Source organism: Anthonomus grandis, chromosome 9 (genome assembly GCF_022605725.1).
Source record: "Anthonomus grandis grandis chromosome 9, icAntGran1.3, whole genome shotgun sequence".
Lineage (NCBI taxonomy): Eukaryota > Metazoa > Arthropoda > Insecta > Coleoptera > Curculionidae > Anthonomus > Anthonomus grandis.
Window position 1 is genome coordinate 10,605,841 of NC_065554.1, and position 18,867 is coordinate 10,624,707.

An 18,867-nucleotide genomic window follows, 5' to 3' on the forward strand; every position below is an offset into this window, starting at 1 on the left:
TATATTATCATCTTCCGAATCTATATCAGATGGAAAGGTATCCTGAGTCTGTTCTGGTGCAATAAAAGAATTAAGATTGATCTGATTCTGGCTCCTCTCTAAAATCAGGTATAACGGCATCTTCCTCCTCGCTGTCATCCGAAAAACTGTCTGAATCAGATTCATAGAGAATGCGATGAATTTCTCCGACATCTTCAGGCTTTGTTAGGTCGAAGAACTTTTTCTGCCCAGCCATTATTCGTGCAGCCTAACAAAGAAAATCAATAATAATTAAAAATCAAAGAAAAATATAATAACTTAAAAAAAAACTAAAATATTTTCAAAGTATTATAGACATATTTTAGAAATATTTTTCAAAAAAAAGATACTTACTCATATAATAATAATCACCAAAATCTACTGAGAAGCGAAGAACATAACATCTAAGAATTCTTAGGTGTTATGTGCACGCGAACTGACTTGCTGCGTCTTGAAACTAATAAGACGTCGGCGTTCGTTCCTCCGCCCACTTCCATTTAACTTGAGATATGATTAATGATGGGGTACAAATGTACCCCAAGTAGCATTCCAGGGTTAAGGATACATTCTTTCGAAATAAAATATTTCTAAACAATACTTTTGCTTTCGGCAAAAAAAGTATAGAAAATATATTAATATAAAATACCTAATAAAAATTTGAACGTTTAATTAAATAATAATAAAGAAATTTAATTTTTTTAAATTGTCACCATGTATATAAGGATCTTTACATCTTACAGAAGAAATCTTTCCCAAATCAGACTTTAATATAAATAACGTCAAGGACTTAACAACATTATATTTTTTATTGGTTCAATCTCATTTAAATTACAGGTTGTTGGTATGGAAAGGAGTCCATGATTGCAATATTTTTTTTAGGTAAATACATTTAACTAATAAAGAATACAAAATTCTAGATACGAGGAAGCTTTAGTGCTTGAATTTGATTATGAATGTTCACAGATTTTTTTTTTTTGGAGCCATTGTCTCATTGTCATGAGACAAGAAACAGAGAAAATCAAAATGCACAAGTTAGCAGAAAAAAAAAGTATTTTAAAGTCAATTTACACTCCAGAAAGATCATTAAAAAATACAAATTTTAAAACAGCTGGTTTCATTGAAAAAAATTGAATAAGTTTGTTGTCAAAAAAAATGTATGCCTGAAGGAAGAAATATTTATTAAAAAAAAATTGAGGTTAACTAATAATACAGAAACACTTTCTTAGTTATTTTATATTTTTATGGGTAAATGTGCAATAAGGTGGTTATTACTATAAAAAATTGTCTGATATTTAAAACATTTCATGTACTATACAGGCAAAATATCATAAATCACTTAACCTAAGAATCTGGCTAAGGCCAATATATAAGAAATATGTGAGATAAAATAAGGAAACACTGAATTCATGTTACTCAAATTTCTATTTCATAGACTATTGTATAACAAGTTCAACTTATCTATTTAACAATAAAGGAAAATTTACATACAAAGTGGATCACAATTCTGCTACTAACAATTTGAGTCGTTATGTGTTGCCACCTCCAGAAATATCCTCTTTCATTTTGCTCTTGGTTGTGGGTTCTGGGTTTTTCAGTTCATGATCTAGTCTCTCTTTTGCTCGGACTATCTTTGATTGAAGATACAGTGAGGTTTTTTCATTTGCTTTGAATAGAGCATTGTACCTAAAGTCAGAATAAAAAAGGTCAGCCAGTCTCTTTAAACTGTACTGTAAATATCTGGTGACATGACAAAAATGATTAATATTGATCTTACATAATAACTTAGTATTAAATCTCTTCTAGGTCCACACAATAATATATACAGTATTAGAAAAAAATATTATTGATCATAAGTATATATAGAAAAACTGAATAATAGGAAAATATTAAAAATTTGGTAATATAGCAGGGTCTGTAGCATAGAAGTAGGTTAATTATTAATATTGTTATATAAATTAGGCACGTGGGGTTAAGTTGTAAATATTGTAACTATTAAGAAATTGCATATTAATATAATTAAGTGGGTTGATGACATAGGGAAATAAATGAATAATAACAATTGGTGTAACTGTTTAATATATATAATAAAATATAGTCTAATTAAGAGTATGGTGGAAAATGGTTGTTTTATTTGTCCATCTTGAACTATTTCCCATAGCTACCCCCTAACATATTACATGGCGATCCTGCCAGTGGCATAAAATATGGCAATAAATTTACTGGATCAGAGGACCAAATAAAGCAACAAAATGGGGAAAAACCAATCCAAAGAAGAAACACTGATTGTGCAAAGTGGCAACAGTGGTGGTACCACAGCTTCTGGAGCAGCTGGTTGGCGTGTGGCTGATGTCCTAATTATAGTTTTAGTGATAATAGTGTCACTTTGTCTGAAGGCTTAAGATATTGCAAAAATGTCTTAGAGCCGAAAGTCAGACGGGAAGTAATTAGAAGCAGAGAGTAAATTGTGTAAATAGTTAATAGTTACAGTAATGAGTGCGTTTAGTGTGTTAGGTAGTCATAACTTGTGTAAAAAGTGTAGTAGTGTCCAGTCTCAGTGAGAATTAATAGTTCATATCGACACTAACCGGATTTCGTGACTTATTGGAGAAAGTCCGACTATTTCATAGGAATTTAGGAAAAGATTCGAAGAAGAGAAAATTGAACGCTATGTAAGTAAATTAAATAAATTTAGAAGTGAATTAGAGAGTGAAAAAGTAAATTTTAATAAAAGTGCGCATAATGAAAAAATATTTGTTGAGGCGAAAGAATACAGTGTAACTACAATTGTAGTTTAGAAAAATATTTTGCAACTGTAGAGGATATTTTAAAAGATAGGCTAGCTTTACATCGACCCGAACAACCAGAATCAAAAGAATATAATAGTAATACTGAATTAAATAGTGATTGTGGTGGTTCGGAAGATGAAATTATGTCGGATAATTTTGATTTGAGAACCGCGGCGAATTTGCTGCCGGTTATGGATGGGCTGGAATCAACAACAAAGTTACTTATTGATGCCATTCAATTATATGGAGATTTATTAAATTAAAATGGGAAAAAGTCGCTAATAAATTATGTCTTAAAAACCCGTTTGTCGCAAAGTGCTAAATTAAGACTTAACAATAATTATACTTCTTGTGGTGCTCTTATAGCTGATCTAAGAAATCATTTTATAACAAAGCAGTCAACATCAGCATTGTCTTTTCAGCTTAATAATAGTAAGCAAGGTTCAAAATCAATTGAGGATTTTGGAAAACAGGTAGAGGAGCTACTTGTAAACCTTACTATTAATCAGGCAGATGGTGATGATGACAGTTTGGCTGTTTTGACTAGAGTAAATGAGAAATTAGCCATATCGGCATTTGCTAATGGGTTGCAAAATAATGACCTAAAAACCATTGTAAATGCGCGAAATTATTAAAAATTAAGTGAGGCTATAAGAGGAGCTAAAGACGAGGAGCTTACGGTCAGGAAGGATTATCATCAGGTGTTCCATTATAATAGTCGCGGAAATAGATATCAACATTATCAACATGGTAGTAGGGGTAGAAGCTATAGTACACATTTCCGAGGACGTAATTCTAATAATACTCATTTTAGGCAAAATTTTAATAATTCTTTTAGAGGCCAAAATAGCAGGTCAAGGCAATATTCTAACAGCGGAAATTTTAACAATAGACGAAATTTCCGTCGAGGTCATCATAATAGGGCATTTGTTATGCAAAATTCTGATTCTTCGGGAGTAGAAAATTGTTCCGAGATAAATTCAAATAAAAATCGGTTTTTTCGAGTCTAAAAATGTACATATATTTTTTAGATATGATTAGAATGAGATATGATTAGAATGAGAGTACTTTATAGAGGAAACAAAATTTTATTCTTATTAGATACAGGTGCATCATTAAGTGTAATTTTTCATAAATATATACCAAATACTGAAAGTGTCGACTTCACAAAACAAACAAAAATAAACGGTATTTCTGGGTCACTGGTAGCACACGGTTCTGCTTGCATAGAATTGCACGTAAATAACGTAAACCTGCGTCATGAGTTTTTGTTAGTTAATGAATTTCAAAAGGGTATACATGGATCATTATAGGATTTGATTTTTTTGAAATATATGCAGCCACCATAAATTACGAAAAGTTTTTGTTTTCTCTATGGATAGATGATAAGAAGGTTGTGATGCCCATAGAATCAAATAAATATAATTATACAAAAATTCCCGCAAGATGTGAGATTATTAAATATTTTTACTTAGATGTAAATGATGAATGTGTAATTTTGCCTAGCGAACTAAGTCAAGGGGTTTTTGTCGCCGGAAGTATAGGCAAATCAAATTTAAATAAAATGATTTCTGGTAAATTATTAAATACTCGCGACGAAGAAGTAATTTTAAAGAATTTTAATCCAAAGTTTGAAAAATTAACCAATTATGAAATATGTCATTTTACCGAAAGTTTAGATGAAAAGGTGGTGGATCAAGTTGATAAGATATTGGATAAGTATGGCGCATCTTAATAAAGAGGAACAATTTTCTATTCAGCGAATAATAGCGAAGTATGCTGACACATTTTATTTAAAAAACGATCCTTTAACAACTTGTAATTTTTATAAACAGAACATTAGGTTAAAAAATGATGCAAAACCTGTTTATGTAAAACAATATCGTTTACCACATTCACAAAAACAAGAACTTCGCGAACAGGTCAATAAAATGTTAAAGGACGGTATAATAGAAAAAACTAAATCACAGTGGTCAGCACCTTTGCTAATAGTTCCAAAAAAGAGTGACAAAAATGGTAAAAAAGCGTGGCGATGTGTCATTGACTATAGATTATGCAATAAAGAACTGGAGGATGAAAAATTTCCTTTGCCATGCATAAATGAAATATTAGATTCTCTTTCAGGTGCAATGTATTTCTCGCATCTTGACCTATTTCAAGGATATTATCAAATTGAATTGGATAAATCTAGTAGGCAATGTACAGCTTTTATGACTGATCAGGGACAATTTCAATTGACAAGGCTTCCAATGGGCTTAAAAATTAGTACATGTGCTTTTGCAAGAGCCATGACAATTGCTATGTCTGGATTAAGCTGGGACAGCTGTTTTTGCTACATGGATGATCCGATTGGTTTTGGTAATAACCTATTAAATCACAATAAAAATTTGACAAAAGTATTACAAAGGTTAAGAGACGTAAATCTCAAGTTAAATCCAAACAAATGTGATTTTCTAAAAAAATAAATACTTTATTTAGGACATGTGATTTCTTCAGAAGGAGTTTTTCCTGATAAAGAGAAAATTAAGGCCGTTATTGATTTTTCCACACCAAAAAATGGTGACGAAACTAAAAGGTTTGTTGCATTTGCAAATTACTATCGAAAATTCATTCAAAATTTTGCGGAAATAGCTTCACGTTTAAATTTTTTATCGAAAAAAAATTTTGAATTTAACTGGACATCTGAATGCGAATATGCCTTTGAAACTCTTAAAACTGCTCTTGTTAATCCCCCAATTTTGCAATACCCCAATTTCGAAACAGATAATATTTTTACCTTAAAAACAGATGCTTCAGGGGTTGCAATTGGCGCTGTTTTATCAAATGGAGATGACAGGCCAGCTGCTTATGCTAGCCGTTCTCTTAATAAAGCAGAAAAAAATTATTGCACCATAGAGAAGGAACTTTTGGCTGTGGTTTGGGCTGTAAAGCAATAAAGAGCTGTTGAAATATTTTCATAGTTTTGAAATATCTAGTTCTCTTCATAGATTTAAATATCCATTTCATTAATTTAAATGGAACACCCTATATATTATTAAATTTTGGGATGTATGTATTTTTACATTTTATGTATAATTTCTTATACTTAAATCAAATGGCTTTGGAGATATTTTAAATTTTATTAAAAAAAATATGTTTCCAGGTCATCAAAACTCATACTTTTTTTCTACAGAGAGTTTTATTATGAAATTTGGGTTTGATGACTCATAAAACAGGATTGACTTTAGTATTTGCATAATATTTGACAAATAGTAATACAAGGTTATTAACAAAGATGTGCAAAAATTCAATTTAAAAAAACAGGGTTAAAATTGCTAGGACCAATTTTAAAGTTCTGCAGCTACTTTTTTACCAGAGGGTCTCTACTTCATCTCCACATGTAGGTACATGAGCCCTTATAGTTTATTTTTAGAAATCAGTGTTTTTAAGCAATCTAAATAACTATCTTTGAACCATTAATCTTATAGTCAGTCTTGTGTGTAAGGTATTCAACCAACCACATGTGAACATGGAAGATTAGTAAATTTGACACAATCAGACCTCAGTCTACATATATTTAACAATAATCTTTAATTTTTATTTGCAACTTCTATTTAAAAAGGTATGGGTTAGCCCATTTATTGCTCTTATAGGCTCAACCATTTTGAAAGGCTTAAATATGTTTCATGCAACTAATATGATAATATCCTCAGAGCTTCCATTATGAACAGTATAAGAGTAAAAATAACAGGATTCTATTGGGAAGAGGTAAAAAATAGTTTATAAAGGGGATATTTTTAGTATATATGTTTAATGTACAATTTAGGCCAATACTTTTACATAGACCTCTGATGTTCTGTCTTATACTTTGTACTTAATGATCTTTTAAACATAGGAAATGTATCTTACACTAACTATGGTATAATTTTATATTTTTTCCTTTATTTCAATAATTTCAGTCATTCAAATAGGCATTGTTGATAGGGAGTTTGTAGCCTAACTCACCAATATATCATGGGCATCATTTACGTGTTGTTCCTATAATGTGATAATATCTATGATGATTAATTTTTTTGCTTCAATTCTTAAACCATCTTTCAAGTCTCAAGTTATGGAAGCTCTGTGGATGTCTTCGAGTTAGCAAGTTAAAAGGCCAAAATTAAATAATTTACCAACTCACCTTTCTTCAATCTCTTCTTTGGATAACTTCGAAACATTTAAAATTTGTTTGGCTTCATCTAAAGACAGTCCCAACTTTTGGTTTGCCACTCTTTCACTCCTGGTCTTTGCATTGCCTAATCTTTGGGCGGCTTGCTGTGAAGCCTCTATTTCCTGTTTCAGGGCTCTCGCAAAAGCTCTACCTATTACCTGAGATCCTGCTATAATTATTTGAGCTATGTACTTTGCCATACTTAGTAGATAACTATTAGACCAAATATATGGAAAATTTTGAAAATTTTAAACATGACACATGACATAACCTCAAAAATTAATCAATAGGAAATATCAGCTGACTGCCAGTGCGTCAGCTGTCAAAAGCGATAGGCAGTGGCGGAGCTATATATTTGTTATTCCTAAAAATACTATTAAAATAAACTTTAAGTTGAATTATCTTATGTTTATGTTGAATCTATTATTTTGTAATAATAAAAAAAAAGTGGTCAGTCGTTTACGCACGTATTGGTGATTGAGCAATTTACGACCCAACGATTTTACATTTTTTTTGGTATGTTTAGGAACATTTTAAAGGTAACAATTATGGTAAATATAGTATTGTAAAAACACACGAGGCTGTTTGCGCCGCGACGGTGGTCGCGCCGTGGTCGCGCTCGGCGCCTCCTTTATGGGACTTGTGAGCTTTGAAACAGACGGCGCCGCCTAAACCCATAAAACGCGGCGTCCGACGCGCGTACCCTGATCGATACCATGGGACGCCGGCACGCCGCTTGGTTTTTATTGCTTTAGCGGCATACCGCGGCACATCATTTACTTATCTTCTGTGTTGCAAACCACACGTAGGGTTTTTAGGCGCGTTTTTTTTTTGTGCTTGAAAATTGTTCATTTATTATGGAAACCAGGGAATTCAACATAGAAAAATTAATTACTGAGATTCAATTGAGGCCAGCGATTTGGGATATGCGTAATGATAATTATTCAAACAGAATAAAAAACAGGCATGGGAAGAAGTTACTACAGAATTTCTAAGCGCAGCTGCTTCTGTTGAGGAAAAAAAATTATAAGTATGTACATATTATATGCTATAAGTAGGGACGTTTATTTTAATAATAATGATATAATATACATATAGTTTATGTATATCCGTGTATATATGTGTATATTCGTTTTGCCACTCTAGTGGATATATATTAACAAAATAATTTGCAAATTTATCTCGGCCATTTAATGCTCTTGGATTCCCTACGCTAAATGAATCAACTGTCAAATTGTCATGCGTTGTTCCTGCTTCAATGTCATCGCTACGGTTTCCATCTCTGGCTCTTATTACTTCTTATGACAAAATTATGAAGAACACAACAGGCTTTAATTATGTCTTCAGCTAGATCGATCTGTACATTAATGGGTCTATGAAAAATGCGCCATTTATTAGCCAATATACCAAAAGCACATTCAATGTACCATCGAGCTCTGGATAATCTATAATTAAAAATTTTGTTGTTGTAAGATAAGTTTGATCCACCATAAGGCCTCAGCAAATTTTCTAATAGAGGAAATGCTTCATCACCTACTATAACAAAAGGATAATCTGTAGTAGCATCTTCTTCGATCGGTGCCGCTACAGGAATATGTAGTGTTCCGTTAACCATGTTTTCAAAAAGTGTAGAATTTTTAAAAATTCCAGAGTCACTAGATTTTCCGTACGAGCCAACATCAATGTATGTAAATAAATAATTACTATTACACATTGCAAATAGTACCATCGAAAAATATTTTTTTAAATTATAAAACATAGAACCACTATTAGATGGCCGTATCAGTCTAATGTGTTTGCCATCAATCGCACCTATGCAGTTCGGAAAAATGGAATGTTTCTTGAATCCCTCAGCGATTTCCATCCACTTTTCGGCATTTAAAACTGGAAAAGCCATTTGCCTAACATGCGCCCATAGTGCTTTACAAACTTCTTGAACAATCAAACTTGCTGTAGATTTTCCAATTCTAAATGCATAGTGCAAATCCACAAATGAACAACCAGTTGCTAGGTACCTGAAAAAACATAAAATTTTGTTAATTTTTTAGGTCCTATGCTGCAAAAAAAGTGGAAAAATGTCAGGGACAGATGTTCCAAACACCTTTCCGAAAGTAAAGGCAAATCTGGGCAAGGCCGGAAAGAAAAAACCCCATATATGTTTGCCCAACAGCTCTAATTTTTGTCGGATGTGGTCCAAAGAAGGGCAACCGAAAGTTCGCTCGATGCAACACATGAATTGGCAGCCACAGACGATGAGACTGCAGCCACGCCTCAGGAAGCTACAGATGAAGATGCATCGACAGAGCCACCAGATCAACCAAATACAACCAGGCAGGAATCCCGAAAAAGGCAGCAGCAACAGCATCATGGTGAAGGGCGCATGAAGAAGAAAAAAAATGATTCGGTAAAAACGGTTTTGTGTGAAGCTCTTCAAACACACACCGATATTCAAAAAGAAAAACTGATGAAAGAAAAAGAAAGTGTGGATGATGACAAGCATTTTTTGTTGTCATTGTTGCCATTTTTAAAAAAAATTCCAGTTGATAACAAGTTGTTGGTCAGAATGGAATTGGCTTTATTAAATAGGCATATTTGTCCACCTCCACACCAACATCATGCTACTATATTCTCCGAACCACCTAGTCACTTCCAACTTCACGTTGGACAACCATCATGGTATACACATTCATTGCCTCCACAGAATTCACTACCACAACAACATCAACCAACTTCAACACCACACGTTCAGAATCAGCCAGGACCTTCTGGGCTACAACGAGTTCCGCCACCCGTATCCCAATTCTCACCATATTCTCTTGATGGTTCAGAGGATATGAGTTTATAGGCATATAAGTTTAATTTAGTTTTTTTTTTGTTTGTTTTTGTTTGTGTTTAAATATATTATATCTATATCTAGTTCATTTTTAGGCGTTTTTTTAAGACTTCCATTGAGTTAATACTATTTCGAGTAGATGTAGAGTAGGTAACTAAATCCTCATTAGGCAGGCAAACGGGGTACAACCAATAATTTAATAAAGACAAAAATTGTAGAAATAGGTATAAATTTATCACCTACCTTAAAGTTATCAAAAGCTTTTCTTCCACTGATATGCTATCTCTCATAATGGTATTAGCTTTTGTACATGGCTCTTGGATCAATAAAAGTAACTCCTGGTATGATTCCTTTGACATTCTGGTGAAATTTAAAAAAAATTCCGGATCTTCACAAATCTCCTTATAGATGGTATTGAAATATCCCTTCTTGTTTCTTTCCATAACTATGGGATGTATCCATAGCTTACGTTTCGTTCTATTTTTTTTTAGTTTTTTGCGTAATGCCAGCGCCGATGCCGCCAACAAAAATAAAAAATCATCTTCACTGTCGGAGTCCATTTTGCTCACGATAAATAAAAAACTGTGAACTGTACGTAAAGCTTGGCGACATCAAACTGATCTTTAATTTTTCGTGCCGTTCGTAGTTGCGAAAGCCGTCGCGTGTGTTTTAAGTCGAGCGGCGGTCCACCGGCCGCCGTCGCGGCGCAAACCGCTTGCAAACAGTCTCGTGTGTTTTTTTTTTAAAATCTATTATATAACAAAAAAATTTTTGGATGAACCATTTTTTAAAAAAATTAAGTTTTATGTTGTTGATGACGATTTTCCTATGCTCCTATTTATTTATGGAGACAAATATTAAAAAATATACTATGGTATTATTGCAGGCTAATCACTTTTAATTGACCTAAAATATTTTTACTTACAGTTTTTAAAGCTTTTTACCAAAGCCGATTTTCAGCGTGGAATGGCTTTTAGTTGGTATTTACCAATGCGTTTCACTGATCAGCTTTGGCGTTTGGTATTTACCAATTATTACCCGGTTTTGGACTATGCTTAGATTGTAAAAAATTGATTGAGAATTGCAATATGATATGCGCCCTTTATAAATTAAGAAAAATAAATACCAATTAGTTTTTAATTATCAAGGAGAACAAGTGGCAATACGCTGCTTAGTAAAAAAAGTTAAATTAAAGGAGAGAAAATTTCAAATTAATCCCGGCAATAAGGTGTTTATGGCTTCACCCATGTAAATTTACGTGACCATTATATGTATATATTATATAATTTATTTTAGATCCAATAAAAGCATTTTTATTCGAGAGAAAAGAGTGGCTAAGGGTTTGGAAAATCAAAAAAATCGACTTCATTTTTTAATTAAACAGAAAAGAAAAAACAAAAACATAAACTCTTAATTCCTAATAACGAATTCATTTCAGCGACTGACGGAAAATCGTTGGGTCTTAAATTGCTCATGCACCCTAGTTAAGTAATACAAAAATATACAAAACTCTTATATGGTCTCCCAAAATTTAAGTTGAACAATTTCCCCAAATAAATAACATGCATTAGGTATAATTGATTTATTGATTTTAATATACGGCAGAGCCAATTTAGAAAAATAATATTAGATAATACAAAATACTAGATAATATAATAATACTAAAATTACAAAAAAATATATAGTCTTATGGTTGGAACCTTTAGTGTGACACTCAATAATTATGAAACAATCTTTCCACTAACCAAAACTCTTTATTTTTATTCTCGACACGTGTTTCGCTAACGATGTAAACTGTCTCGTAATTTGAAAAAAATATATATCAAGATAAAACCTCAGAAGCCTAAATCAGAACAAGTAACCATTAACAAACCCAAACACTTAACACGGTAGGTTAAAGTTTAAAATTGCCCGTCTTGAATCTAAATAACCGTAATCCGGTAGAAAATGGATCCAAATATTTTTATTAAAGTAACGCAAAGTCCTAGTGAGTGTAGAAACCCATAGTTGGCTGAATGAAACGATAAATGAAATATAGGGGAGTTGACCCTTCTTTGACAGGTGTTAAAAGGAATTGCTTCTAAGATAGTATGACAAAGATATAAACCATTCAAGATCTTATGTGCTAAAGTGTCAGAATGATAGCGTCTGATTTCGAGATTAGGGATATCAAACTGGATACGGATAGCATTACAGCTAATGTAATAATTATGAAAATATTGCCTTCTATAAGCTTTATAAGCAAGGAATCTTAAGAATTTTCTCTATACAGCTTCAAGGCGTTGAATATGAGAGCCATAAAAAGAGGACCAAATTACAGGCCCATACTCAAGCGAGAAATGGACCATAGAGCAATAAAGTAATTATATTGTGACGAAATTCGGGAACACACTTTTATTGTCAACGTCAAAAGCACTAACCTAACTCGCCTTGACTGTCGTTTAATTGTTTTCAAGGTAAAAACTGAGTAAACAATTAAAACTGAATGAATTGTCACGAAGCGCGTCCTTTTTAAAACCCGATGGAACAGTTTCGAAATATTTAGAATTATCTTCATTGTTTTTGCCCAAAGAGACCAATAATTTTAGGAGAATACTGACAGTCAAAGCAAGCAAGTATACAAATTCTAGAAAATTAGAACTACAGGGATTTACAATAATATAACCTAAATAACCTAAATTGGGGCCAAAATGGGGCTCTCGAACAAGATGAACTACTTAAAAACTAAACACTATAGATGAAAATAATAAACCAAACGTAAGTAGAACCCTAAAGAATACTAATAAAATTGTACAAAAACTAGCAAAATAATTAACGTATTTACATTTTCATAATAATATATAAGAATTATATATATATAAGTATTATACTCCTGTTAATAATATTCAAGATGCAGTAAAAAAAGTGCGGTAAAAAAGTTAGTTTGGCATCGAAAACACCACCTAAATCTTTAACTGTATCAACCTAACCTTATGACCTAAGTTTATTATTTTTGATTGTATATAGATAATTAATAATTTAATTCGAACGACCAAACGAAATACTTCCCTACTGTTTATATTCATTTCCAAACTATTGCAATTACACCACTCACCAATAGTTAATACACTCATAACTCACACACTCTTAACTTTAGTTTAAATGTTTAAAATCAGATTTAATCCTTAAATATGCAAAAAAATAGATTGCGTGCAGAACTTATCTGGGCGACTGTAAAAATTTGATTTTCGTTTTTGATTCTGTTGCTAACTTCCATGACGTCTTTTTCATGTAGGTTCTGTCACTTCTTCAGATTCCGGGTACGGTTCAATTAGTCAAATGACGACGGGTTTTAGACGGGTTTTAGAGATGAATGTCACCCGTATCATCAAGCACGGTGCCTGAGCCCCTCTAGGCACTCCACCGTCTTGCCAGCTGGTACGAGTCTACTTTATGAAATGTTATTATTAACCTATTCGTCGGACTCCCGCGTCATCCCTCACCCAGTCAATTCGTTTGTTCTTTCCTATCCTTCAAACCCTTTCCCACACCCTTCCCTATCCCTTGCCCGTCGTAGCTGACCCTATTTACGCCGTGATTTATTTAGTGTTGTGAAAGTTTCGATTCGGGAAACAGGGTACATATCCGGCCGTTTTCGCGAATCTCCAAATTGTGCCGGGAAATTGCGCCATTACCCTAACAAAACCAACCAACTAAATCCAAATTTGTAGTGGCAGATCTGCCTTTCATACGTTACTATATCTAATGTTTATAATGACTTTAAAGAGGTTAATCTTTAATTATACCTAAAATTAAACAACATTTACCATCTGTTTCTTTTAATATTTCTCAGTGGCAATTTTAAATTTGGCTGATGAACCATTTATTATACGAAGTCAGATAGACTTGTCGATCTCTAATGATATATTTTGTCGAATTCTGCTTATGAAACAGATTTATCGTTCAGGCATGCTAGTTTTTCAGAAGTCAGGATTGAGGTAAATTTTTGATGGTCATTTTATTCCACATAAGGTTCCCATTTCTGAGAATAGAGTATTGGCTTGTGTTTCAGAATTAAGACAGAAGATTACAATATTGAACAATATTGTGAGGATCATTTTTCTATCACTGTTTTTTCTACGACTTCGCTCACCGGCCTGTTGTCAAATATCCATTCAAAGAAAGCTTAAATCAGTTGCGCCTTTAGAAACGGCATATAAAAGATTGGTTTATTTGGAAAGGTGCTTACTTAAAGATGAAAGTTTAGAGGCAGATTACTTTTTCTTGTTAGATGCATATAAGAATCTTGACCATAAGACCAAAGTTGATTTTTCGATTGAGACAAGTGATTCAAATGAATACTTTTAGTTTCCGCACCATCCCATTATTAAGGAAGGTCATTTGACAACTAAAGTGAGTTGTTTTTAATGCTTTGGCACAGAGACTTTTTTTAAATGGGGTACAATATTGGCTGTACTATCCAGAACAATCTGCTGACTATTCTATTAAACTTTGGTGTGAATTTTTGTTATGAATGCAGACATAACTAAGATGTATCGACAAGTATTCATTGATCCTAGCTAAAGTCAGTATTAAATAATTTACTAACTAATAAGGCACGTTTATTTGACATTTAATTTATAATTTGTAAAAAAAAATTGCTTTTTTTTTGCACTAGTGCGTAAAGTAATATGGTATTTGTGATTTTTTATAATGTTTTCTTCGGTAGTAGAAAGAATTTTGTATTCATGAGAATTTACAATATTTTGAACACTATAGCGATTTTAGGTTACTTATAATATATTTTGTAAATTCCTATAAAATGATTTAGATTAATTGAAGCTCTCTATAATAAAACAACAAAATTGTGTACTGTGTTTAAATCTTCCGCCTTAAACTGAATTCGAATAGTCCCGCGTTTTTCTTGACAGAGTCGGTATTGTAACTACCTGCAGTGGAATTCTAATTCATGATTTCGTGACATCACGTAACGACTACGGACAATTTGCGATTCTAATTCGTTAAAGGCACTCGATACCTCTCGTTTTGAAATGTCAAATTAGTCGAGACCACCGGAGATCCCGATTATGGAAATCTAACCTCAATTTTTTGATGAGCGTCCGGCTTTTGCTAAAAAAAAACATGTCATTTAAAATTAATGAAAACCATTTACGAGTATTTGTGGAGTTTATGGAAGAAAACCCGGATTTAGCAAGAGGGAGGTTATCTTGCTCCAATGCAAAAGAACAATTTAAGAGATTATGGGCAAAACTGGCCAATAATCTAAATTCTCTTGGTTATGGGACTAGAACTATAGAAAAATGGCAAAGGGTAAGTTATATTACCAATATATTATATAATATATTATATACCAATCTTTACCAACAATTACCAGTTATAATAACTTATTTTCATTTTTACATTTTTAGACGTGGTCTGACTATAAACAGGGACTTAAGAGAAGAGCTGCAGATATAAAAAGGGAGCGAATGAAGACGGGGGGTGGGCCAGCATATCCTGATATGCTATCAGATACTGATCAAAGAGTTATCCTTATTTTGGGAAAAACATTTTTTGAAGGATGTGGAGTGGAGGAGAAGGGTGTAAGTTGCATTTTTTGGCTTAAGAAACAAAGGCATTATTATATTGTCCGATATTTTTGTATTGTATAATATTTTAAGTTTGCTCATGGAAAATATTATCCAGAGGAAGAACCCGTTAGTGGTCCATCGAGTGCTCCATCAAGTATAGTGGATGCTCGGTTCAATGGTAGTTTATACAATAGTGAATACACACAGCCCGGACCCTCAAATATTTCTATGCAGATTCCTACAGAAAATAAAGCATTAGAAGAACAAGTAAGTGCTCTTTGTTAACTTTTGTTGTTAAAATACATACATAAGTATTTACATAAGTCAAGTAAAAAATAGATAAGACTACACTGTAAATTATAAAACCTTAAAATCACAATTAAAATTAAAACATATAATTAAAATATTAACATTAAAAGCAGTAACTTATTAGCTACCTACATAATATAATAATAATACTACACTTAAAAGACAAAACAAGAAAGCTCACAAGAGAAACCATTTACATACATTAAAGAGAAGTCATATACCACATTACATTTTGACATTCAGGAGTAAACAGTAACAAATTAAAACAGAAGACCTAATGTTGAAGGACGAAGGACCTGCCATATATGTAGGTAATGTCTGTTTAACGGACATTACCGAGGGTCGACCTTATATTGTTTTTCTCAGTAACTAGCTTACCATTTTTGGCAAAACTGATTCAAACATTATACTATCAGTTTTGTGAACAAAAAATTTTTTTGTTTATTTTTAGACCAACAAGCCACGACCACAAAAAAGGAGTATTTCACAACAGCTTCATGTAGTCGATCATGATTATTTAGTCACACCAAGAACTAAAAGACAAAAGGTTACTCCCACAAATGAAATCTATTATCAAGAGACAATAAATCTATTAAAAAGTATTGACAGTCATTTAGAAACCCTAAATCATACCCTAAATGAAAAATTAGGCGATATAACAGAGGCCATCAGACAGAGACACTCTTAAAGGAACTTTCACTTTTTAGGGATGATATTCGACCTAACTTTACTCTTCTGACTTTAGTTTTAGGTATTTTTAGAATTTTTCTTTTTCTAGTTGTAGTGACAATGACATCTTGTGTTCCTTTCTTAATAAAAGCAAACTATTACTGGTTATTTTTTTAGCTTTAGAATATTTTTTTTATTTAGAATGTTGTTTTTGTTTTTACGTTTCTAGCCGCAATAACATGTGTTCCTATAGAGTTAAGGTAAAGTATTAATGTGTATTTTTTCTGCTACAGAATATAAATAAATCATATTTGTTTTTGTAGGTCTTTTTTTATTAAGCAAAATTTAACTTTTAAAGCAAAAAAAAAATTAAAAAAAGAAAAATAGCTTCAAAGTATGTGTTGAAAAAACAAGTAAGAAAATGTGCTAATCTTTATTTAAAAAGTAAAAAACAATAACAAAAAAAATGTAAAAAAAATTTAATCAAGATTATTATAAAACATCTAAAAAAATGTAAAAACCCTAATTAAATAAAACACAAAACAAACTTAAAAAAATTGTTTATTTATAGAAAACAGAAAATACTTTTGATTCAAACAGAACATTTTACCACTGTTACCTAATCACTGGTGAAGAAAGACTTGACACTTAAATCACGAATTTAACTATACATGCTTTTACCTAACAAAATATGTATTGACCACATTTCTTCTCACCACTTCTCCTTCTCGAAGCCCAATATTAGGTAAATTTTGAATTGGTGGTAAAGCGTATTGTTGGTTACCTTCCTCCACAAATGGTTCACCTTCATACAGAATGTGCCTCTGTATGCATAAATTATGAAGAATGCAACAAGCATTCACCAGCTGTCCCACAAATGCTGGAGAATATCGGGCAACTCGTTCTCTTAAAAGGCACCTAAATCTTGCTTTTAGTACCCCAATGCTTCTCTCCACACAGTTTCTTGCCATTATGTGAGATCTATTATATCGTGATTCTGGAGATCCCTCATTTGGATTAAGAAAAGGTATCATTAAAACAGGTTGCAAATGATACCCTGAATCTCCTAAAAGCCAGGTTCTTCTAAGCCCTGTATTGTATTGATTCATCAAAAAGTCTTTCACCCGGGAATTTCTCCATATAAATGAATCATGTGTTGCACCTGGATAGGTGGCATTTACTGATAGTATTTTTAAGGTTGCATCGCAAACTATTTGCACATTTAGGGAGTGAAATCCCTTCCTGTTAATAAAATTGTGTTCTTCAATGGTAGGTTTTAAAATGGCTATATGAGTGCCATCTATACACCCAATGACACCAGGAAATCCAAATTTTTCCATAAATTCTTCCTTTATTTGGTCCATTTCTCTTCTTGTAGTTGGAAAATGGATAAACTCATGTAAATGAACACTTATTGCATTGGTCACTTCATGAATACATCTATGAGCCATTGTTTGGCTGACACCCAAATTAAAGTCACCTCCAAGACTTCTTTGGTAACATCCAATGGCATAATACCGCAAAGCCACCAAAATTTTTGTCTGGATAGTTACTCCAGACTGATACTTGGGTTCTCGTAGGTGGGGTGTCAATCTATTACACAAAAAATTAAATAAATCTTTGTCCACTCTAAATAATTCTTTAAATCGCTCATCATTTAGGGTTGCCAGGTCCATTTCTTCTCGAATTCCCCTTCTCTTCATCCTCAGCCTCAAATTTGTCTCCCTGTGTTCTTCCTGGTCAACAATTGCGTGAAAAATCGGCAGCATTTTTTAAAACAAAAGAAGTAACAAAAAAAACTGCAATGTAGGTCAGTAAAGAAACAAAAATCTTTAAACATATAAAAAAGTGCAAAATTCAATAAAATTCATAAAAAAAGATATAAACAAACGTGAAGTTAGGCATCGCTACGACTGAAAACGGTGCTACGAACGAGACCGAATTAGAATCACATTTCAGACGACACCGACATTTGTCACGAGCGGGAGGTCTCGTAACGTGACGTAACGACTGGCGAATCAGAATCCCGCTGCTGCTAATATCGATTATGCATATTTATGTCTTAAATAGTTCTAAAGGCTGCGCAGGGTGCGCTGTAGTCGCGTCGTAAACGTAAAGCTGCGTCCACACAAAGTCGACACTGTCGATCGACTATGTCTATCGACGTTGTCGACTTAGTGTGTACGTTGCAATCGACGATGTGGATCGACAAAATTAGTCGATCGACATGTCGATTTGTTTTCCATCGCTTGTCAGTAAACATGAAAGAGCAGTCGATCAACTTTACTGTGTGGACGTGTTTTCGACGTTCGACAATCGACAAAGTGTTAAAATAGGAGTAGGTACTCAGTGACGTCTTGCCTTGTTGACATCGTGGCCGTGTGTTTTCGTTGTAGAAATGGAATGGGAACAAGCTAAAGTCATAGCCTTTATTGAGGCATATAAACTAAAAACAAATCTATGGGATTCTAAAACCAAAAACTATGCAAAAAC

At 32.8% G+C, this 18,867-nt stretch overlaps 2 protein-coding genes across 2 annotated transcripts; one reads left to right on the plus strand and one right to left on the minus strand.

Moving 5' to 3' along the window:
* Window positions 1-1,421: 1,421 nt before the first annotated feature.
* Window positions 1,422-7,279, minus strand: LOC126740275 (mitochondrial import inner membrane translocase subunit TIM16-like). The gene is made up of 2 exons (XM_050446227.1): window positions 6,964-7,279; window positions 1,422-1,701 (listed from the first exon to the last, which is right to left on the minus strand). Exons 1-2 carry the CDS (start codon window positions 7,191-7,193, stop codon window positions 1,545-1,547), a joined length of 387 nt encoding a protein of 128 aa, XP_050302184.1. The 5' UTR covers window positions 7,194-7,279; the 3' UTR covers window positions 1,422-1,544.
* Window positions 7,280-14,635: 7,356 nt separating this feature from the next.
* Window positions 14,636-16,690, plus strand: LOC126740344 (uncharacterized). Its single transcript, XM_050446319.1, has 4 exons — window positions 14,636-15,136; window positions 15,235-15,408; window positions 15,487-15,663; window positions 16,157-16,690. The coding sequence occupies exons 1-4, from the start codon at window positions 14,918-14,920 to the stop codon at window positions 16,391-16,393; spliced, it is 807 nt and encodes a 268-aa protein (XP_050302276.1). The 5' UTR covers window positions 14,636-14,917; the 3' UTR covers window positions 16,394-16,690.
* Window positions 16,691-18,867: the final 2,177 nt, after the last annotated feature.

Coding starts and splice junctions, on each gene's coding strand:
- LOC126740344 (XM_050446319.1), top strand. CDS start 14,918: ATGAGCGTCCGGCTTTTGCTAAAAAAAAACATGTCATTTAAAATTAAT. Junction 15,137..15,234: donor CTATAGAAAAATGGCAAAGG/GTAAGTTATATT, acceptor TTACATTTTTAG/ACGTGGTCTGACTATAAACA. Junction 15,664..16,156: donor ATAAAGCATTAGAAGAACAA/GTAAGTGCTCTT, acceptor GTTTATTTTTAG/ACCAACAAGCCACGACCACA.
- LOC126740275 (XM_050446227.1), bottom strand. CDS start 7,193: ATGGCAAAGTACATAGCTCAAATAATTATAGCAGGATCTCAGGTAATA. Junction 1,702..6,963: donor AAAGAAGAGATTGAAGAAAG/GTGAGTTGGTAA, acceptor TTCTGACTTTAG/GTACAATGCTCTATTCAAAG.